General features: G+C 43.6%; 1 protein-coding gene across 2 annotated transcripts in view; it reads right to left on the bottom strand.

Annotated features, from left to right (window-relative positions):
* Positions 1–3172: 3172 nt before the first annotated feature.
* Positions 3173–24078, bottom strand: part of LOC142559762 (glycogen debranching enzyme) — a 152236-nt gene continuing 131330 nt past the window's right edge. For both annotated transcript variants that reach the window (XM_075671390.1, XM_075671391.1), the window contains one exon: positions 3173–10911. In XM_075671390.1, the coding sequence (XP_075527505.1) occupies positions 10636–10911 (276 nt within the window). In that variant the 3' untranslated portion in view covers positions 3173–10635. The remainder of the gene's footprint in view (positions 10912–24078) is intronic.

Here is a 24078-nt window from a genome sequence, read left to right on the forward strand (position 1 = left end):
GGCTACTGGTAGGTCCCCCTTTTCCCAGCAGTCGTTGTAGTACTATAGCAGTGCTGTAGTGGCAGATTGTGGGAGGTTGCGTAGGAGCTTAGTAGTTATTCTGTCCTTGCCGGGACTGGTGTTTCTAGTGAGTTTGGCTAAGGCTGCGTGGAGCTCTGCCTGCGTGAATGGTCGATCAAGATCTGGGTTTGGTGCACCATCCTACGTCTTTCCGCTTGCTGAAGTGGGCTTGTCGCTGCTAAGTTTTTGCTGAAGCTCACGAAGGAGATCATGCTCCGATCCAGCGTGATTGTGGATCAGTCTGCGCAGATCTTGCCTCTGTTGCATTTTGGTGCGATCGGTAGCTAAGAAAGCGCATAGGAGATGCCAGGTTTTCTTGGTGCTGAGTGTCCCTTGTATGCTGTCACAAAAGGTATGCCAATTTTGCCCGCTAAGTTGCTTCGCGTAATCTCGGGCCTGTATGGTGAGAAGGGCGATTCGTTTCTTAAGTTTTCTATTGAGCTTTTGTCTCTTCCACCTCTTTACGAGGCTTCTTTTGGCCTCCCAGAGATGAAGGAGATGCAGGTTGACTGCGGGGGTGTTGGTGCTTAGCTGGATGCTCTTGGTGTGGTTTTCTGCAGTGATGAGAAGGCCCTTGAGCCAATGGTCGATGTCGTCAATTGTTGTGTTGCTGCTGAGGTTGTCTCTGAAGGACTTCCAATCTGTTAGTTGAGCAACTCCAGTCTTGGTTGGTTTCCGGTTATGCGTGACATCAAGTTGGATAATGTGGTGGTCGCTTTCGGGCGTCTCCGAAAGTCGACTCCACGCGACCCAGTGGACGTTCGCTGTGAACATAAGGTCTAGGCTTGTGTCCCTGGAGACACTGTTCCCGACTCTCGTGGCCTGCAGTGGGTCGTTCCAGAGGGTCAGCCTGTGTTGTTGAGCAGTGTCGTGCACTCGGGCTCCCTTCTTAGTGGTGTTTGGATAAGCCCATGCTGTATGTGGGGCGTTGAAATCTCCCACTATGACAACTTGATGGCCTTTCGTGTGTTTCCTGAGTTCACGGACAAAGTGGCCGAATTTCGGAAGTTGATCACGAGGAGGGCTGCATATGTTGGCAATAAAGAGGCTTTGCTGTGTTTTTCTGTCTGGTATGATCTCCACTAGGGTGTGCTCGATGGGGATGTCTTCTATTTCGTGTTCCTGCATTGCGAGAGTTTTCTTGGTAAGGATGGCTGTGTGTTGGGTTTGTGTATGAGCAGTGTATCCGTGAAGTCGAACGTTGTGGGTATTGGTTTCCTGTAGGGCAATTACATCAGGGTGGATCCAGTTTGACGAGTTCTTATAGGTTTGCATACTGGGAACGGAAGGATCGACAATTGCATTGCCAGATGCGCAGAGTTTTTTGCGGGCTCTTTGTTGTGGTTTTAGGTGTCGCCATCATGAGACTCTTCAACTTCACAGGCAGCTTCATGGTTGGGTGAGATCGAGCGGGAGGCATTGCGATACTTTGTGCAAGCCTTCGTTCTACCCTGCTCGGTCGTGTTGAAAAGGCTGTCGAGGTAGCACTTTGTGACATAATTGTTCTTTGCATGTGCTATGAAATTGTTGACCTGGGCTGTTAGGCTGGTAACCTGGCTTGTAAGAGTGGCGACTTGATTTGCGAGCGTGGTGACTTGGGTGTTAAGGGTTGCAAATTTCTCGACGATAGGCTTTGTGATGTTTTCAATCAGGACGAGGATGTTCTTTGTGAAGAAGTCCTCGAAAGCCTGGAGGTGCTTTTGAACTCTAGTTTCGATCGTGGAATCAACTGCCTCCGTGGTTAGCGCTGTAAATGGTTGCTTGCTTCCATGTTGCTTCCAAAGCACGGAACATGTGAAAATAACTAACATAAAAATGTGAAACTCCTTTTTCAAGCGCCCACACATATTTTTACATTTTCATTGTAAACATATATAACCACAGTGCTGTCACAACAGCTCTCGTTTTCATTTTCTTAAGTGTGGCTTGTAAGTGACGACACACTGGATATGACAGGAGACGGGAGCAGTGGAAGCGCTACGTCCCCTTTCTTTTGCACCTGGTGGTTTCCTTGCACACCTTCTATTTATTCAACAAGAGCTGGCCAACCAGCTCACATTCCCATTATTACTTTCCCAATTTTCTTCCATATGAAACTGCAAACTCCACTATGAATGCTTGAGACTGAAAATCTTGGATATCAGCACAGAGCTGTGCACAAGTGACACATAGACGCCGATATTGCATCATTTCAGAGCTCTACGAATTCCCAAGCACAGTGACAGGTCAAGCTCAGCCTCTCCTGGTTTCATCGTTTTGTAAGGTACAAACAAGCTATTCAAGTAAACAACTGTGTAACATCACTGGTGTATGAAGCAGTGTATTCATGGCTGTACAGGTGACAGCAGGTTTCACACTAAATTCTAAACAGCAGCGAAACTAATCAAAATACCCACCAATACATTTTCTGGCAGGTGCATTTGATAGCTGGTAGTTAAATTTGCAAGCACTTTCATAAATTTACGAAGCAGAAGCCTCGAGTCATCTTTGTAATATTTCAGTTAAGCTACTTGCTAACAGGTAAAACACATCTGGCGTAAGAAACAAATACAAGGAATCTCAAAAAGGAATGACATGGTTCCGCATGTATACTTCACTAGAATTGTGAACAGTGGTCTTCTACAACAGCTGCCATTTTAGTCCTCTTTGAGAAAGGTACCAATAAAAAATTTAAGTGCGGTCTACACAAATGGGAAGAACATTAGGCAGCAAACTTGTAATTGTGCAAGTAGAGAAAGGCATACTCAAATAATGACACCAGCAGCATCACTACAAATATCCACCAATACACAACACCTGTATGCAATCTGATGAGCAAAACGTGAACAAGGTGAATGCAGGAGCCAACGTTTTGACAAGTGGACTTTTCTTCTTCAAGGCAAGTCCACTTGTGAAGACGCCTTGAAGAAGACAAGTCCACTTGTCGAAACATTGGCTCCTGCATTCACCTTGTTCACATTTTGCTCATCGTCTTGAATTTCCATCTCCCGCATTCCCCGTCTTTTCCCTGTATGCAATCTGTAAGTTATGAACACCAACTGCAACACAGTGTCTGGCATGGTCCAGTTCCACATACCAAGAACACAGATGCATGAAACGAGAAAGTAACAGATGACTAAACAAATAAATACAAGTCAGTATATTTTCTAAGGAACGCTTTGAACATTTCACAATCATGCCTTACATGGCTTTTGAGAGTAAATACAAAGAAGCAAGTAATAAAATATGGAACAGGGAAAGTCAATAAAATCTCAGCTGGCAAAAAGTGTGCACACTATTTATAAGCATTTCCTGTTCCTAAAGACATGCCCGACTGCGTGAACAGAAAGCATCTGTGAAATTATTATGGCTAATGAAGCACACTTACACAGGTACCAGGCATCAAGCCTGCAGATGATAAGTTTTTGGAGAGTTAGTATATAATATAGTATACAGAATCTATGCTGAAAAACAGTCAAGCATGTTAAATCATACTAGTTCTAGTAGGTACCTTTTCTTTTAGCCATTATTATACAGCCCTCTTGTCAGTTTGGATTGAATCAGATGCAAGAACTAAGGATAACTTCCACCTGAACTTCTGCTGGCTTAAAGAATGCACAACACTGAAAAACACAGAGACCAATGTAATACAGTACAATAATGGTTACCATCACAACTGGTTAGCATACTGCTAGATTAAGACATGATTATCATAATGGCTAGCCATATGTTCCATAGCAGGCAAAACCAGCCGTAGAATCTTACTTTTTACCCATTACTGCACAGTACTGAAAAAAATGTAGCAACCTGTTAACTTGTAGTCCAAAGCTAATGCAACAATTCAAAACAGGTAATAACAATCATAACAGATGGCCAAAAATTAGTTGAATGTAAGGAACTGCGAATGCAGGCAAATGTAAGCAAGTGCAACTCATCTACTGGCCTGAAAGTAGATATCACAAAAAACAAGCAGTAGGCCGAATGAACACTTATGGCTTTTATGGTGTTATGTAAATGTTGTAAATAGTTTTAGGTGAAATGGCATTATATGCCACAGTGCAAATAATTTTTCATGCTTCTGCCTCTTCTCTTTTACTCGAAAGTTAAGGATAATTACCATACAACAGCACTAAATGGCAAGTTAACTGCTTTATAACAGCCATTTCATGCAACTTTGACAGAAATGCCCTGTAAGTATGCATGCATCTGATATAAAAATCAGAAGCAAAACCGCAGCGATGGCATGGCATGCAAGCATGGCACCATGCTGCAAACCTCAGCGCTCTCCACAAGGGTGGCATAAAAAAGGACATATTTCAGAACAGCCATTTTCACAGAGATTCTTCTCTGCTGGGGCATAGAGAGGCTGTAACAGCAGTAGATGACAAAAACTATTTGCAGTAGCAAATTTTTATTCTTTTCTTCTACTTACAGCCAATCACTCTGCTCTCACATTCCATTTTTGTTGACTCTGTATTTTAGGCAATTCTGCAGAGTATTACTAATCTTGTAGAGCCTTGCCAAAACATTGCTCATCAGTGGTCACCAAGTAACCAAGCAGAGCAAATTTTGCCTGCACATCTGAAGTCAAACCCTGGGTCCCTTAGACCTGACCCTGATGCTCTAATGACTAAGCTGTAACCTCATTAGCACCAGCAAGGACTTAAAAGCACTAAGCTAAACAGCAGTTGGCCCAACCCATAGAGGGCCACATGTAAAGGTGAAGTAAGAAAATAAACATACACAGGTAACCGTATTTCAGTCCTCTTCCTAGCCCTTGCTTGTTTCTTACATTGAAGTTGCCCACTTAATCATGTTTGGTCGAACTGACCAACAGCAGAGCCTTCTACAGTGACATCTTTGCAGGGACCAGAATGCACAATTTGGAAGTGAGGAGATAAGTTACTTTCAGCATTAAAAATTAAATTGTGCTTTTTAATGTCCTAAACCTGCAGAGTGTGAAATACACCTCATTAACATGAGTTGTGCATTAACATGCGACCACCGCGACGAGGAATCAAACCTGCAAGTTCATGGTCAAGAGCAGAACACCGTAGCCACTGAGCCACCGCATGAAATACCCATGGGGTAAGGAAGCTATATTCACAGTCTGCAAATGCAGTCTAATTTGTATTTCGAGCATGCATAGTATTTGTGAGAGAACTACACAGTGTTGAACTGTTTAATTGGCTACAGGCACAAACTGCACGGGAATTTCAGCTTTTTTCATAAACATTTGAGACTAACAGTACACATCATTTTTAATAATTTTATTGTTATGTGTCATGTTCACAGCTACTAGCTGGTATAGGACTGATGGTAGATTTTTTTTTTTTTTGCCAGTAGCTGCCAAGAGCACCTACAACTGAACAAAGCACACTTAATCAAGTTTCTTCAGAGATAGTGAAACAGTCAACTTTCTACAAACTATGTAGTATATGCACCCACATTCATCCCACTTGCAAAAAAGAAAGAAAGAAAAGAAAGGAAAGAAAGGAAGGCAAAAAAACTGTTTCTGGGGTTTTACATGCTAAAATGACAATCCGATTAATAGGTGGAAACCACTGGATTGATTTTGACCACCAGGGCTTAGTACACAAGCACTTTCACATTTCGCCCCCATCAAAATGCAGCTGCGATCAAATCGCAACCTCGAGCTCAGTTGTGCAACACCATAACAACTGGGCTGCCACATTCCTACTTGCAAGGACAGCTGTCCCAGTACGAATACGAGTTGTTTGACAACTGCCAGTAAGCATCACAAAAAGCCACCATCTAATGCTAAAAGCACAGCCATGTGTGTTTGCATATGTCAAGAACACTATGTTTGACAGAAGACATTAGCAGGAACTTATGCTGCATGCTGCACCATGCAAAATTGAAAGCATTCTCGAAATGACTCTTTGAAGAAAACAGCCCTTGCTTTCAATTAGTGTCAAGAACTGAATGAGCAGTCTAGCTGGCATGTCTCCAACATGAAGCAAAGTCAGGCATCCGTTAGGGTGACGGTATAATGATCATACCTACAAACATGTAATTTATTTTGCAAGCTCCAGGAAATGGCCACAACTTCATCATTTGTGAAATTTGAACAGGCGTAGCTGGACTCTAACAGTCAACTAGAGTCAGAATGAACTCAAATGAATTGCAGTACCTGTCGCCATGAGCCAGAAAAAAATGCATTCCATGGAAGCTTTAAGCAGGGGCAGGTCACGGTGGAATAAAGCCCAGACCACACATATGCTTCTATACGCACATACCTTGCGCACCTTGTGTTAAACACGCCTCATGAGGAGTGGCAGTTTACATATATGAGACGCACGCCAGTGCGTACCCACTCGGCTCACTCATAGCCGTGTCGACAGAAATCATTTCATACCTTGTCATTTATTGACAGTGCTTTGAAATGATAAAATATTGATGAAAGCAACTGTTATATTTTTACTCATTAGAACAGCACAAAAAGCAAAGAAAAAGCACATTCTCACATGACATAAACCTGCCTCACTGAGTGTCGGTTGTACCACACTGTAGCTGCGAAGCCAGGCGTGTGGAAACACTAGATAGCCAGAATGCTGATGTCTGTCTGGAACAGATATCTGTGCTCGTGTCGCACTTGGCCACTTACAAACTGTCTGGCACCATCTGCACATGTGTAGCTGTGCCAGGAAGCATACCTGTGATTTGGCCTTACTACTCTAATGTCGAAATACCTCCGTCAACCTGGCTACGAAGCAAACACGCGACAAAACTGTTTTTGTTTTTGTCCACTGCCTTACAATGATGAAATGTTAGGCTTGCCCTTTCATGTAGTCTGCTAGTGCAGGGACTCTCAAACTAGGTTTCCCTCAGAATAGAGAAAAACTGTTTTCAAATATAAACTGTTTCCCAAATTCATATTCACAATTTTTTTTTTTTACTTAACAAAGCTTGCACTGCATTTTGGATTTAATGAAGAGACCACACACCGCACCTGCACTTTGGTAATTTTCATGAGACCAACACGGCAGCAACACGCAAGACTCATCACTGTGCAACCTGCAGACCCATCATGTCTGCGCTGAGTGTTTTTAATTCGTGCTCGTGAGGGCAGTTCATTACATGTGAGTCGGAACCGACTTGAACATTTTGCAAACTGAGGGTCACTTCCGAGTTTAGAGGCATCTGCCTGGTCAAGAGACTCTTGCTGCTGATGGACGGTGATATTGGCAGTATAGGTGGTGCATTGTAGCAGACATGTGGGGCGCACTCACATGTGATCTGTTCCAGAAACGTGTTGCTGTAGAGGCAATGCCAGAGAGTTTCCTACAAAATAATACTGTATGCACAGCTCAGTTTCGATATAAGCTAGTTTTCTACTGCCCTGCATCATTTTCTACTTTACGTGAAATAAGAAAGCCCTTTGACGCACGCGAGGCACACCCATGTAGCTGCATGCCAGGCAAAGCAAGCTTTTAGGCTTAGCACTACAAGTGGTACTTCGAAAATAATTTGTGCACAGAAAAGCAAAAATAAACTTTTCTGCATCTGACACTTTGTCTGCGTCAGGATGCCATTTATGGCATGTGGTGCCTAGAGCCAATGGCAGCCTTAAATTCGGCGCGTGCTGTATTAAGGTGCATAGAGCAGCGTGAAAGAAAACATCGCTTGTCTATGTATTACCGTCTGTTCCTCAGTCCAGAGCGATGGCCTTCGTGATCAAAAATAATGTGCCAAACTGTAAACTGCAGATGCTACACACTTGCACAGTGGCGGCGCTACTTTGATTATTGTCTCACTCAAGTGGCTATTGTGTTTGCACAAGGGATGCCCAAATTTCCAGTGAAACTTTATTTGACCCTTTAACTGCCGATGAAGAGATAACTCGCCATCACACGATCGTCCTATAGTGCCGATGATGAGTTAACTCATAATAATTACTTGGCAATTTTTGCAGATGTGCATGTGTTCAGCTTCTTGTAATTTTGACAAGAACTTAAGTAATACGCAATGACTTTTGGCAGTTTCTTTTGCACTTTTTTTTTAATTTGTCGTGGTAGTTAAGGGGTACAATATGTTCATCCCACAACGTGATAGGCAACATGTACAATTATTTTCACTTTTAAAACACAAAATCCTCAATCATACAAGAAGTTCCCTTGATGCAGTTTCCAACTGCTGGTATGGAATAATACAGGCCCAAATGCACAAGATGCAACCTCAGACTGACTCTGTGACTCTGTTGACTCTGTTAAGTGGCATGAAGCCACACACCGACTACCCTGTTTAGATAATCTAGTAATTTATGTACTTTTTTTGTGTTCTAATTTCTGCATAATATACTCTGCATAGCTATCCATTTAATTCACTGCAACACTTATAGCGAAGGTGTGTTTCGGCACATGGGTGGAAAAGAGGGAGGATTTCCACAGCACTCTTAGAAGGCTGGTGGGGTTCCCCAAGACTGGAAAGATTGAGAATCCCTGTGGATCTGCACCAGTGCATGCAGCTCCTGTGTTCGGCTGAGAACTTCAGCACTGTTCTGCATCTTATCCACTGTGCACTTTTGTATTGCACTTGTGTGTGCTCTAAACAGGGCAAGAAGTTTGCACTAAACAGGGGGCAAACTTCAGTCATCAATGGCATAACATTATGCTCAAGGACTGTGTAATTGAAACGATGCATCATGTACAAAACAATTTCAACCTTGCCTTGTACTGCAAGAAATATGCCTCGGTATGAAAGGCAGAGATTGTCACCTACCAGAAAGGAGCATCAAGCTACAAAGGAAGCCCATAAGGGTTTTTGAGAAAGAAGGCTTTGCATTTGAACAAAAATTCACATTGGTCTGAAGACTGAACATTGCTGAGGCAGTTGTGCTGCCATCAGAACTAGCCAGGAGGCCAGCAGATGGTAGTGCAGGGCCAAATTAATTGACAACACACAAACACAAAAGTCAGTTTCCTAAGGTGTTCCAGCATGTGTATCATGACTAGCAACTCTGCCAAGTGGTAATGTTCCTTCATCTGGTAAGTACCAGATGAAGTGCCAACAGCAGTTGTGACCTACAGATTAGGAGCAACCACTAAGCTTTCTGGCTTGACATTGATGTTTCCAAGATAAATCAGCGATGAAAGACTACTTGGACACTGTTCCTGGTTTGTCAAAGGTACGACCCCCCCCCCACCCCTGCCACATATGTGAGCTTGTTCAACTAACCATGGTCATGTTAGGAAGGTATTATCTACTTGAAATGCGTAAACTACAGAAAAAAATGTTTTTAGACATGGTGCAAGTGGTCGAACCTTTTCTGTACAGTAGGTCATCAAACAAAAATCCACATAAACTTCTTGTTTCTAGAGTGCATGGCTTGCTTGACTGACCATGGAACTTTCCAGCCTGGTTGTGGTAAGCTTTGTCTCAAACACTTTCACAAAATTGCCGACATTATGCGGCACATATTAGTTTTGTTGTTATTTAGATGTTTTGTGACACCAACCAGTTCACGAAGTTGGTTTCAACCTTACCGATGTGTAAATACGAGGAAAACCAATGCGTTGATAGTTAACAGTGATCATACACTTTCTGCCTCATCGTACATACGTAAGCATACATGCGTACTGATTCAGCTAGAAGCACACCTACAATAGTAATTTATTGGTCCTCAGTTAAGCAGCAAAAGTTCAATACTTGCAAAACAAGAAAAAAATTTCAGTTATGCTATTTGAACATGCATTTTAGCAGCATTTTTTTTTCTTTCTTTCCCTCTCCCTTTTCTTTCTCCAATTTCACAAGTATAGCTCGGGCTCTAGAGTCTATGCTTGTGTACTTGCCACTGGTGACTGCTAACCAGTGAAGCGATCTGTTAAGAGAGGATCAAGATCATGAAAATGGCTTGTTCCCAGGCTACACTGAAACATCCATATACTGTATTCTTCCACCGTGAGGCACATCTAGAATTGCATTTCGCTGGCCAAACGAATTCATCACTGACATTTACACATAGAATAGCGAGTAAATGACCAATATTTATTGTAGTCAAAGTTCTAGCTTCACCCCTGCCTGTCACAAAGGCTTTGCAAAAATCCATGCAATGTGCAAACATTCAATTAGCCAGCTTACTTTTCTGAATCAAAAAAGGATGTAGCACATGGTACTCAGTAAAAATGAGTGACTAAGTAATACAAATAAAAAGTAAATAAGGACAAAGAAAACAATGTTGATTTCATCCTGAATACTAAAGCAAGGTCCACAATGTTGAAATTTGGCTGTCAGCTTGTCAGCTTGGACAATGTGTTGCTGGTACCTAAGGCTTACATAAAGCAGAAAATAAATAAGTTAATTGGGCAGCTCATTAATGATCAGTATTTCAGCAATTCATTTTCCACACTTCCTAATTATTTCTGCCAGCAATGGATCTGCAAAGAAAAAAATTATAATACCCTAAAAGCATGAACGCCACACACACATATTCCATATTGGGAATAAAAGCCAAACAAGTTGCACGCCAGGTGATCTAGTGCCATGCTTCCATTAATAACTAATTTACTACACTCCTCGGTAGAAGCTGCAATAGCAACCCTTCTATCATGCCTGGAGCTTCTATGATGCCTGGAACTATGATGCCTGGAGCTTCTGTAGGTCATAAACCACTTCCAGAAGGCAGGCATGGCTCCAGGCCTGAATCGGGCATGAGTCGGGGCAGATGTCCCCATCGCGGTTAGTGAGTTCGGGCAGCCCCCGCCAGGGTGACGACTGGATAATCTGGTAGTTGTTGGAAAGGATCACCTTGACCTCATCAACAGCAGCCGCCAGTGCCTTCTTGCTGTCAGGCACCTTTTGTGCAAAGTATAGCCTGGCCCTGAGGTAGAAGCCCATCGGCCAGAGCCATTCCTGAGGAAGCAAGGGACACTTGTTTTAAGACCATTTAGAACAGTAATTCTAAAGAAAGCTTTTAATTCAAAATGACAGTGCATTTGATTAGTTTGGTTTCTGTATTTTGTATGCTTTTAATTTTTGTGCATACAGCAATCCTTCATCCCATGAAACTCATACTTATAATGGACATTTCCTGCTTATTTTTGTTTACAATGCTTCAGAATTATAATGGCGCAAAACCGACAACTACAAACAACACACACAGCAAGATGGGTGCTAATGGTACCCATTCTGTTGCATGCATTCACCCACTGGCTCGAACCAGGATATTGCTTTACAATGTTCTTTCTTAAATTTTTCATTATTTTCTTGTAAAACAATGCCCCTGTGCTAGCTATCACTGTATAGTTATGGCATGTTACTTCTGAATTCATGCTGCATTGTTTTTTTTACTTGTGCAGATATAAACTAGTACCATAAACAAAATTATGCTCATAGCAACTAGTCTTTATCATGTTCTGCCTTTTGCTGTTGCTACGATTTTTGGGATTGATATGAGCCAAATGTATACTCTTTATTTCTACTTTACTTCTGAAATCCATAGAATTCTAAAACCTGATCCGAAATGTGGCCACTACACAAAGGGGACACACTTGTCATTCACCTGCGACCCCACAGTCCCTTCATTTGTGAATAAAAAAATGACAGATGGAGACTGATAATGCAAACTCATTGGCAGAACATGTCCTACTTCCATTTGACCCCCCACACCATGGGGGAAGCATTATTGACACTGAACTTCACATTAACTCGACCTCGTGCTGTTCCAACGCCTGAGCCGATCACATTTTTGTGCCAACACAATGTTGCGCAGTTGCAAAATTCATGCCACTAGTTGCCAACATTCTCCACCCATTTTCACTGCTTAGCACTGCCTCACTTGCTCGGCGTGACATTTATTCCATTCTTATAACTGCATTGCAGATAGCGGGCACCTTAGAGCCATGTTTTACTGCAACTAGTTCTTTGATCCCCACATGACTGATAAATTAAGTGAAAAATTTTGCCTGTATTTAGAACCTTGTGTGGTCATTCCTGTGATCTGTGTAGTTCTAACAGTGAAATTGAAATTACATTCATATTGTATTTCGAGCTTGTCGTTTTTGTGGTAGTAAAGAAAAGTTACTCAGATTTTGTCTTTTTTGCCTCTTCTGAGCATGACATCTTTCGCGACGTCTGCTATGCACCTATTACACTCAGGACACAGCATTGACGTCACATGGTCCAGCATGGAGACTACCCTGCATGCAGCAGCTACAAAGGTGAGACAGCTGGCCAAACACAGCTACCAAGAAATAATAATAATAATAATATTTGGGGTTTTACGTGCCAAAACCACTTTCTGATTATGAGGCACGCCGTAGTGGAGGACTCCGGAAATTTTGACCACCTGGGGTTCTTTAACGTGCACCTAAATCTAAGCACACGGGTGTTTTTGCATTTCGCCCCCATCGAAATGCAGCCGCCGTGGCCGGGATTCGATCCCGCGACCTCGTGCTCAGCAGCCCAACACCATAGCCACTGATCAACCATGGCAGGTCAGCTACCAAGAAAGTGCAGGAATATAATATGCTTCTCCTTAAGAGGGTGCTCCTTGTACAATACATGCAAAAAGCAGAAACGCTTTCGTTAGACTACTGTCGGGCCAGTTCGAATAAGATTTCTTGAATTTGAGAGATAAAGCTGAATCCTCCTTCACTGCAGGAAGCAGAGTTATTTTTTAGGGCCTCATAGCTTTTACAAAAGTTGTCAAAAACCAACAAGATAAAAAAAAGAAGTGTTAAGCTTACAAATCTCCAGCCCTGCACCATAAAGAGACATTGCAGTTCTGAAAAAAACTGCATCTGATCTCATACGGGCAAATGGTACGTATGAGTTTACCAGTTTAGTGAAATTGTTACATATAAACAAACTCAATTCACTTTAATTCAATGACAAATGTTGTATAGATGTAGAGTAGAACGTCTAATGTATAGAAAACTGTATTCCCTATACAATGTGCTTCTCAAGTTCAAACATTGTGCAACTCGATAACAAGATTTTTTCACTTTGTTTCAATTAAGACTTTTTCTGTCTCAAACAGAGGTGTGTGTGAGAAAAGTAGTTTCGGTTTCATTGTGTGGAAGGGTTTCACTGCTTAATACAAAGATCTTAGTTAAAATAAAAAGTATTTGGGAGCTCTTTTGCAAATGTCTTTATCTAAACACACCCAGCTTACTCCTCTGTTGCATTGACGTGATAGTGCTTTCCCACTAAGCTGGTGCATCGGTCATATAGACGGGGAGCATTTAAGATAGAAGGCGTAATTATAGAGTAGTGCCAGAAGTAGTTTCGCCAGACCAGCCTTAAACAGCTCGAAAAAGTGCGCTCTCGTGTTCTCGCTACCTCACCATACCATAGTATAAAATACAGATGCAGGAACCCTGAAAACACAAGCTCAACTCATTTCATGGCTCAGAAGAGGCAAAAAATACAAAATCTGAGTAACTTTTCTTTACTACCACAAAAACGACAAGCTCGAAATACAATATGAATGTAATTTCAATTTCACTGTTAAGAACTACACAGATCACAGGAATGACCACACAAGGTTCTAAATACAGGCAAAATTTTTCACTTAATTTATCAGTCATGTGAGGGCATTCAGTAAGGTTTCAATGAAAATCAGCAAAGATTGTTTGTTTTAAAATGCCCTTAAAATTGACCAATTTTTGCCTATCTTTGCAATTTTGGCATTCTTGGGAATTTATTACAAAATAAATATGTAATGTAGCTGCACATTTATTTTGTTAATTTGCAAGAAACCATTTGAAAATTTGTCAGAGAATTTTTTAGCATTGTCGGCTTAGCCCACAAAGCCACTGATTTCTAGGTCAGTGAGAGGCATTTGCTCAAACAGCGAAGTTAGGAAAATTTTATGCAAATACTGCAGGTGCCGTAAGTGAGTTTCCCTAAGACAGCAATTCTAAAAGGCTAAAACTACAAGAAAACAATGTTTGAAAAATGTTTGGCAGCATACAATGTTTTAGTTTCGGAGTGATAAGTCTTCAAACTTGAAAACACTACTAGTCGCAAAATTGCTATTCTCCATCTTTAGTGAACTGCATTTTTTCTTCTGTAAATCTGTGCTGCATCTTACATTTAAGATAGCAGAGACATTTGCTCACTTTATATAGAATTTTAACAACATAAAAAGTAGTCAGGACCCACTCCAGTCTATTCTAAATCGTTCAAAGGAATCGAAACCACCCCCCAGGCATGGTGAAAAAAACATTGTCCACAGATAGCAACGCTGCTGTGCTGCGAAGTCACCTTTTTCTCAAACGCTCTCTTTGCAACAAAAGCCTGGTCCTCACTCTTTTCTGAATGCTTCATTTTGTAATATAGCAGATTCCCATACGCAGCTGCTATTGGCCAATAGCTGACATCAATCAAGAAGGGTATTTGGATCAGTGCATTTCTTTCTACTATTACTGTGTATATTTATTGACGAAGTTTAGTAAACAGGCTGAAGTAAGCGAAAATCTGCTTTCGAATTTCGATAACAATTGTGTACTTCTGGAAGAAGCTGGCAATTGTCTGCTCATGACTGATCACGGCCACCCGTGTAGGAAATAAACTCTGGCCACTCTGCTTATTGGTGTCATAGCCGTCGGGCCCTGCTAACTTTGACTAGCTTTGAATGCTCAACCAGCCTCGAAACACAGGAAACTTAAGGTCAGACCACATGCACGCTGGTCACTCCTGGTGACTCCTGGTTAGACGCCTAGGCAGACATATTGATAGCGCTTGAAAATGTGCAAGTTTGATGTAGCTACTATCCATCGCTCAAGCTGGTGAAGGACAAAGCTGGTCCACACCACATAGCACCGTCAGACTGGAGCATATGAGTGTGAGCACGCACTGAAGCCTTGTTGTGCACAAAGCAAACGCTGTGCATATGCACAACAGATGCACAAAGCTGCAGTCTGCTACGTAGCATAGATACCATGGCTGCTGCGGGGCACCGTGACAAGTCCACTGGCTAGGTGCACTGTGGCTCACTGAGGACAACCGTGTTTGGCTTACGTTTGGCACGTCGCAGGTACCAAAATCAGAAGTAGTGGTGTCTATGTTAACATCCAAAATTAAACCTGAACTGTGCGCCACAGAGATGTTCAGTAGGTGGAGCTTTGTGGGCCTGTCCCACTCCTCCGTAGCCTTTGCAGTACAAAGCATTGAAGAAGGAGCAAAAGCACCGTGAAGGGCGTGTTTAATTGCCAATAAATCCACATCTCCCAAATGCATTGAAGTACACAGGGTGTCTACCAAGTTGACATTTCTAAATTCTCTGAGTTTTCCAGGTTTTCCCTGAGTGCCTTTGCAAAATTCGCAGAGTGACACAGAACTTTGTTTTATGTCAAGATGGGCTGACAGCATGTTGTCCAATGCTGTCACTCTCTAGTAAGCATGTTAAAAAATAAAAAAACTACTTAACCCAGTTTGAATAGTAAGCAGTAGTGTTTATTTTATTCAAAAGGAAAACAGAAGGGAAGAGTTAGTAAAATGCGTAGCGAATAAAATATCTTCGAAAAAAAAATGGTAAAGCCCATTGCAAATAGAGTCAAACATCTTCAAATACAAATAAAAAGAGATGCATACAGAAGCAAATATTTTCGACTATGAGTTATTTCTATCAACTACCTATTCATGACCATGTGGCATTTAGAAAAAAAAATACTAACGATCTATGACTGTTTTTGCTAACCATATGATCACTTGAAATCATGTTTATAGATTTTATAGGGATATCATGTAGGCCCACCCAATTTTGTATAAAACCTACTAAGTTTTTTATTAGTACAATGTTACACCACATCTACTACATTTTACCATTGTATAATACCTGGTTCTTGAATGTCTTTTGTTTGTTTTCATGTTCTTGTTAAAAATTATTGTCTAGTCCCCCTCCCATGATACTCCTACACAGAGCCTGTGAGGTATGTGTTATAAAACACACACACACACACACACACACACACACACACACACGCACGCACGCACGCACGCACACACACACGCACGCACGCACGCACGCATGCACGCACGCGCACACACTGACAGCAAGCTCATTGGTATGAGGCCCAGACTTTGTCACAGGTGAGATTCTCTCTAGACAGCTGGAAAGCCAAGCTCAGCTATCCTGACATAATCTCAGCTTGCGCATAATGCCTCAGTGTTGTGTTTCACTGCTTAAAATCTTTTGTTGTCACGACAAAATTGTCATTTTTTATAGGCCTCAGAAAAAATTATTAACCACCACAAATAATATTCTAGCACACATTGCAGCATAGCATATTGTGCATAATGGAATGCTGTTTCCAAAAGCATAGGTTGCCAGACAAAAAATTTATTAGGTAAAACATAAAAATTCTATAAAGCGTCATTTTTGCTGCCAGTTGATAAAACCAACAATAAAAATGTGATATCTACAAAAACATTAATATCAAAGCAAATTCAGAATATACATTTCAAAGATAAATAACCCAGGAATAATGTCTGAAACAATAAATGCTCAGTACACTACCGTTCTTTGGATACAAAAAAGAAACTATAAGCAGTTAATTGCTCATGCTATGTGGAGAAGCAGTTCCTGGATTTTGTGAAGCATAGGTGCACTCCGCACTTTTTCCACAAAATATCTGGCTTTTGTCCAACTTTGTGGTCCTCATAACACATTTTGCACTTCCGCTTTTTCAGCATCTTCTGAGGATGGTCCAATGAGCAGTCCAAAGAACGTACTTCGCCAGCTCGTCTAGAGTCATACACCTCTTCCAGGACTTATCGCTCTCATCGTAGCTGGGCAACTAGAAGATTGGGCATCCAAGCATATCTGTTCGCATTTTTGCAGATGGTCTTCATCACCTCTGTACAGAAGAAGAGTAGAAAGAAATCCGATGCTGTTGTAAACTGTCTTGCACTGATCTGTAGTGCTGGGCCAAAATGTGCTATGGGCGGCTTTCTTGACGTGAACGGAAGTTTCTTCGCTGCCCATGGCAGCACATCATAACCTAGTGAAGTATGCACCCTGAAGATAATCAGTAGAGCTCTCAGGTCATGCAAAAAGATTGGCAGATAAGTGCACACAAGGAAGGAGACCGCTCAAGGACATAAAGGAAACTCGCCGGTGAACAGCTGCAGATGTCCCATGCTGACTCAAATCATCGTCACCGTCAGAGCTTGAATCTGCTTTGCTGTCATCTTCGGAATCATGAATCCTTATCACTGAATTGAAGTGCGGGTGCAGCTTAGTTTTGAGCCCGACCCTTTTCTCGCGACACAGCCGTGTGGGATGACGCCATGGGAGCGATTTTTGATAACTGCGTAGTGACACTGGCAGCGCCCCTTGCCTGGATTTTATGATAGAAGCAAAACTGAAACTCTTGGAAACTGGTTTAAAATGCCAGGTCCACATGTTGAACATGCGGCGGACTTTCAGAAATACACTTTGGCAGAATAAAATGACTCTAAACCAAAGCTCACTAGTGCACAGCTGCTCACTAGTGCACAGCTGGTGTCATTTTCGGTTAATTATCACCGCTCAGCAATGTCGGACGGCAAAGCTGGCAATATAATTTAATTCTTGACTTCCTAGGAGTCATTTCATTACAAAATTTTGATGCTAGTGCAGCGTAATCCTGAGTGGCATGCTTTCTTCCTGGAGCGCAGCAGAAGGTGACAGCCATGCCTTTTTTTTTCTACAACATACACACATTAATTCGCAGAAAGGTTCGTCAAAAATCAAAACATTGCCGGAACGTGAGAATTTAAACTGATTCTGAAAGTTCAGTGCCTGTACTAACTACTGGATGGCTTTAAGTGGATAAGAAACGGCTTCAACATGTCGAAATTGGCAATCTAAAGCTTAGATCACCGGTGATCGATTTGAATAGGCTTGGTAATGAAAGAGTTAAAGAGTTTATTTTGGTTTGGATGAGGCACAGCTGCATCTCGGCGTCAGCCAACACTGTTTTTTGAGCTTAAGCTCCTTCAAAGAAGCGGCAGTACACTTCCTTTCCCGTTCCTTCCTCAATGTGTCGGTCCTTTCTGTTCTCGTCCTCCTTCCACGGTGTGCTCGCCCCCACAGACCATTTGAAGCAAGCTCCTGGTCAGTTGTACAGTCAACGTCCAACTTTTGGGGGCTCTCTAGGGGTTGTGAACAGGCCCGAAAAAAAATGACCGCATGTATTTTACTGCCTTTAAGGGCTCAAATTGTCACGGGCACATACGAAAAAGCGCTCAAGGTCTGCCAGTACACTTATTAGGCATATCGAGCCTGGCACTGTGACAGGAGATGGCAGAAGTGCACGTGTATAATTGAGGAATACATACTGGGTCTCGTGACAATTGCCCCTTCACACACTTGTTCAGTGCAGCGGTGCACACTTGTTCAGTGCAAAGTGCAGCGGTGGCGTAGAGGTAGAGCATCCGCCTCGGGTGCAAGAGGACCGTGATTCGAATCCTGGTGCCACGCAATTTTCCACCGGATTAAAAAAAAACATCTGCGTGTTGATAAAATTGCATAAACAGGCCTGGAGTGCGGCCTGATCCTGGTGACCAGAATAAGTAACACACTCCCTCACCAAAGCAGGACTGGCCACCGTGGTGCAGTACTTGGCCACAACCTTCTATATGAGATTGGGAGATGGAACAAACGCGAGTTAATGACATGTTAGTTGAAACCAAGAAAAAGAAATGGGCATGGGCAGGACAAGTAATGAGGAGGGAAGATAACCAATGGTCATTAAGGGTTATGGACTGGATTCCAAGGGAAGGGAAGCGTAGCAGGGGGTGGCAGAAAGTTAGGTGGACGGATGAGATTAAGAAGTTTGCAGGGACGACATGGTCACAATTAGTACATGACCGGGGTAGTTGGAGAAGTATGGGAGAGGCCTTTGCCCTGCAGTGGGCGTAACCAGGCTGATGATGACAGTTGTTAAGCTTCACCAAAATATTTTGTGTATGCTTCACTGAGGCGAAGCTTGCTTTTGGAAACCGACATAATGCAACACGCCGTGCATTCAGAGCTTCAAAGCCATTGGCGATGATTACAAAAGTCAATGGAAACTGACCCTAGCAATGTCTAACACCCGAACGCTCGCAAGTGAAGCTAGCTCAGCAGGACTCTTTGAGGAACTATCAAGCATTGTTTGGGATATCACTGGCCTTAGTGGGGGTTAGATCTGGTGAGGCTTATGCAGTGCTGACGAATGGCCACGTACTCACCATAGAGGACTTCCAGATAAGAAGCAGTATGGAGTAGGACTCCTAATCCATAAGGACATAGCGGGCAACATTGACAAACTCTACAGCATTAATGAGAGGGTAGCAGTAGTCGTAATAAAACTGAATAACAGGTATAGATTAAGATTAACAGGTATAGATTAGGTTGGAGTGTAGGCCAGTACAAACCTACGCTCCAACCTCCAGTCATGATGATGATGAAATAAATCAGTTTTATCAAGATGTTGAATTAGTGATGAGAAAAGTGCAAACTCAGTATACTCTAGTAATGGGCGACTTTAATGCAAAAGTGAGGGAAAAGCAGGCTAGTGAAAAAGCAATTGGCAACTACGCCGTCGATTCTAGGAACACTCGAGGAGAGATGTTGGTAAAATTAGAGGAAAGAAATAAACTGCGAATAATGAACACTTTGTTTAGGAAGCATAGAAACAAAAAATGGACCTGGAAAAGCCCTAATGGTGAAACAAGAAACGAAATTTATTTCATACTGTCTGCCGATCCCAGTATAGTGCAGGATGTAAAGGTGTTACGTAGGGTAAAGTGCAGTGATCATAGGTTAGTGACGTCCAGAATTCACCTTAATTTGAACAGAGAAGGAGTAAAATTGGTCAAGAAGAAAAAAAAATAACTTATTAAGTTTTACGAGCCAAGACCACTTTCTGATTATGAGGCACGCCGTAGTGGAGGACTCTGGAAATTTCAACCACCTGGGGTTCTTTAACGTGGACTTAAATCTAAGTACACGGGTGTTTTCGCATTTCGCCCTCATAGAAAGGCAGCTACCGTGGCCAGGATTCGACTCCGCAACCTTGTGCTCAGCAGCCCAACACCACAGTCACTGAGCAACCATGGCGGGTGCAAGTACAAGAAGAAACAGGCCAACCTAGATGCAGTACGGGTAAAAGCAGACCGATTCAGGCTGCTACTCGCAAACAAATATGCAGCCTGAGAACAGAGTGATGAAGATGACATAGAGGTAACGTATGAAACCGTAACTAGGCGGGCTTGAGAAGCAGCAATTGAAATGGAAGGTAAGGCACCAAGGCAGCCAGTAGGTAAGCTCTTTTAAGTAGCAAAGCACATCATAAAGAAACGACAAAGAATGCAAGTGAAGAACTCAAGAGATAAGACAAAATTTGCGGAACTGTCAAAACTGATTGTGGTGACCAGACCTGCGGCCATAGCGCACGGCAATGAAAACACAGTAGCTGCTGTAAGGGGCGTAGGTACACTGCCCGCACAGGTCATGTGCTCTGTTTTTATTGTGCATTGCGCGCCCCCTGGTGGTGTCAGTTACCACACTTCCTTCCCCCTTAATACAATAGATTAACAGCATATAAGCAGTTACAGTTCAAGGAGAAAACCGAAGCACCGGACGGCGTTCCCTAGTGCTCCGACGAAGCCGAGGTGTGGAAGGAAGCAGGGAGCAATCGGTGCGTGTTGATGTTATGGTGTCACTAGTCTCCAGCTGATAGGGCTCACCGGATAGTAATGACTGACCCTCCAAGCTTGTCGTTGCTTCAGGTAAACCACTCTAAGTTGTAACTCCAGTCCCTGAGGATAAACTCAAATGTGGTTCTGAGCGTGCGGTAAAAGGGCTGGAGCACTAACAGTTGTGCTGGTCGGGCATCGACTGTGGCCTTACATGGTTGAGATGCCGGGTCCATTGTCGCCCATCATCCGATTGTAGCTCCCCCAGTGAATTGTGTTGCCTGGTGACTACATCGGGAATCCAGCTCGGACCTGGCTGAAAATTCCTGGTAAATACCATCTCCTGGTTGTGCTGGCATCCTCGGTTTCGTTCTTTGATCGTACTCCATCTTCTGAGCGAGTTGTTTCTGGAGGACTGTTTTCCTTAGGTCCGGCAGCAGCAGATCCAATGCAGTCTCCTGGGCCAACTTTCTGTAATTTTACTTTCATAGTTTGAACGGCTCTCTCCGCCGCACCATAGAAGCTGGGTGATATGGTGGTACTAGCATCCTGTTCATGCCGTTCTTCTTCAAGAATGTCTCGTACGCTTCACTCACGAATGCAGGTTTATTGTCCGATACCACCATGTCTGGGAGGCCCTGATTCGCAAACATGACCTACATGCATGCAATTGTACATTCCGCTGAGGGTGATGAAACGGGAAAAACTTCAATCCATTTTGAGAATGCATCAATTGCAATAAAAAAAATTGGAATTAACAGTAAGGTCCAGCATAGTCCACATGGATCCTTGGCCACGCCCTGTCTGGGAACGGCCACAGCATCATAGGCACTGGTCTCAATGGTCTCTGCTGTTGTTGGCAGGTGAAGCAGTCTTGAACTGTGGTTACGATGTCGCTGTCTAACGACGGCCACCACACATGACTTCGGGCGATGGCTTTCATTTTCGTGACCCCAGGGTGGCTCTCATGTAGTAACTTGACGACTCCCCCTTGGAGGCTGGAGGGTACCACAACACGGTTTCCCCAGAGCACACAGTTCTGATGCACACTCAACTCGTTGAATCTGGACATGTACGGCCCCCCCTCTGATGTCAAGTCCTGAACTTTACCAGACCATAAATCCTGTAGCACTCTTGACAACACCGGATCTCTTGCAGTGACTTCCGCAACCACCTATGATGAAAGGACACGGGGATAGACACTTTCAAGCATGAATACCTCCGCAGGCACCCTTGGAGAGCAATCAATTGTTGGCAAGCGGAGTCTACTCAACCAATCTGCATGGGCTATCAGGCTTCCAGACCTATAGCTCAAACCATAGCTGTACCCTGCCAGCAGCAACGCCCAGCGAAGAAGCCTCGGCAAGCAAATTTCCGGAATAGGCCTTCCAGCACCTAACAGGCCCAACAAGGGTTTGTGGTCAGTCCCTTCAAAGTCGCTTCAGTCGCTTCGAATTTCCGTCCCCAAAGATACTGCCTCAACTTTGTGACACCAAACACGAGACCAAGTGCCTCTTTATCCAACTGACTGTAATTCTACTCAGTGGCCGTGAGGCTTCTTGATGCAAAGGTTATCAGTCGCTCTTCTCCAGTAGGCTCTCTCTATGCCAGGACTGCCCCCAGGCCATGAGGGGAAGCAACAGTGATCAACACCGTGGGTTTAGAGGGGTCATAATGGGCCAAGACACGGGCGGATACAAGCAGCTCCTTGCTCTTCATGAATGCACATTGCTCAACTGCCGTCCAGCGCCACTTTGCTCCAGTGCTGCAAGCCGTTCAATGGCTGCAGTACATCTGACAGGTTGGGGAGAAACTTTCTATAGAAGTTCACCAAACCTAAATAGCTTTGCAACTCTTTCACATCTCGAGGTTTGGGAGCATTCCCTACTGCTTCAGTCTTGGCAGGATCTGGATATAGCCCGGCAGCACTTATTATGTGGCCTGAGTACTGGACCTCAGGTAACAAAAACTTGCATTTTCAAGTTTCAGCTTCAAGACCACCTCTTGCAAGCGCTCTAGTACCTTGTAGACGTTAGCCCAATGTTCATCGTCAATCGCGCCTGTTACCAAGATGTCATCAAAGTAAACTGCGGCATGATCAAGACTTCCCAGGAGGTTTTCCATTTCCCGTTGAAGTATGGCTGGGGCAGAAACAATACCGAATGGAAGTCTTGTGCATTGAAACAAGCCCTTGGGCGTATTGATAGTGACAAACTCCTGTGACTGTTCTTCCACTTCGATGTGCTAGTAGGGGGTTCTGTAGGTCTAGCTTTGTAAACCTTACTCCTCCCTGGAGCTTTGTGAACAATTCCTCTATGTGTGGCGCGGGATACATTTTCACAAGTGCTATGGGATTTACAGTCAGCTTGAAATCGTCGCATATCCGCAACTGCCCATCTTGTTTTAGCACTGGAATGACAGGTGCTGCCCATCTGGCAGTCTTTACTGGTTAGATGATGCCTTGGTGGAGCAGTCTCTGCAACGATTCCTCAAACTTGTCTTTCAAAGCAAAGGGCATCCGCCGGGACTTAAAGAATCTGGGTTTGGCATCTGGCAGCACCAAGATGCGAGCCTTAATCCCACGGAATGTGCCTAAACCACGTGAAAACACTTCTTGGAAACAGTCCACAGCTTCTGCAGATGACACAGACAAAATAGATTCCGGTTTGCTGATTCCCAACTGGAATTCCTTCATCCAGCTTCTACCAAACAATGCTGGGCACTGCCCCTTTACCACAAACAGAGGTAGCTGTCTCTCCTCCTCCCCAAGTCCCCAAGCTTTACAGAGGCCAGAAACTTTCCAATGACTGGTCGCGTATCTCCACAAAAACTCCTCAGCTGTATGTCGGATCGTTCCATGGCCAATGGGAACAGTTGCGTGAACTTTGTTTCACTTATGGTTGAGTCACTGGTGCCAGTATCAAGTTCCATCTCTAGTGGAAACCCGTTAATGATAACCGCAATGCGCATAGGCGCCGGCCCAGCTGCCTGAAGTGCCCAAAGGTCGTATGCTTCCGGCGTTTCACTCACTCCAGGTGCCCCAAGCACTTCATCCACAATGTTCATGCGCCTCGACGCTGCGCGCCGCGCCCTGTCTGTTTACTAACTCGCTATCACTTTTGCACACTCTTGCCAGGTGCCCTTGCCGCCTGCATTTGTAGCAAACTGATTTGACGTGTTGGCACAGGTGCGCTTGATGGGCACCACCGCAGAGGAAACACCCGCGTTCGGGACGCCCAGGTTGCACTACGTTTGTTGCCCCCATGACAGTTCCGACTGTCAACTGGGCTGACTCCGACTGTGGCATTGGGTGCGCTCTCAGCGTACGGGAATCCTTGCGAGCAGCCTCGATGGCCCGAACCATACTCATTGGGGTTTCCAGGTTTAACTTGGCTGTTTCCAGTAACC

This window comes from Dermacentor variabilis, chromosome 10 (assembly GCF_050947875.1).
Source record: "Dermacentor variabilis isolate Ectoservices chromosome 10, ASM5094787v1, whole genome shotgun sequence".
Lineage (NCBI taxonomy): Eukaryota > Metazoa > Arthropoda > Arachnida > Ixodida > Ixodidae > Dermacentor > Dermacentor variabilis.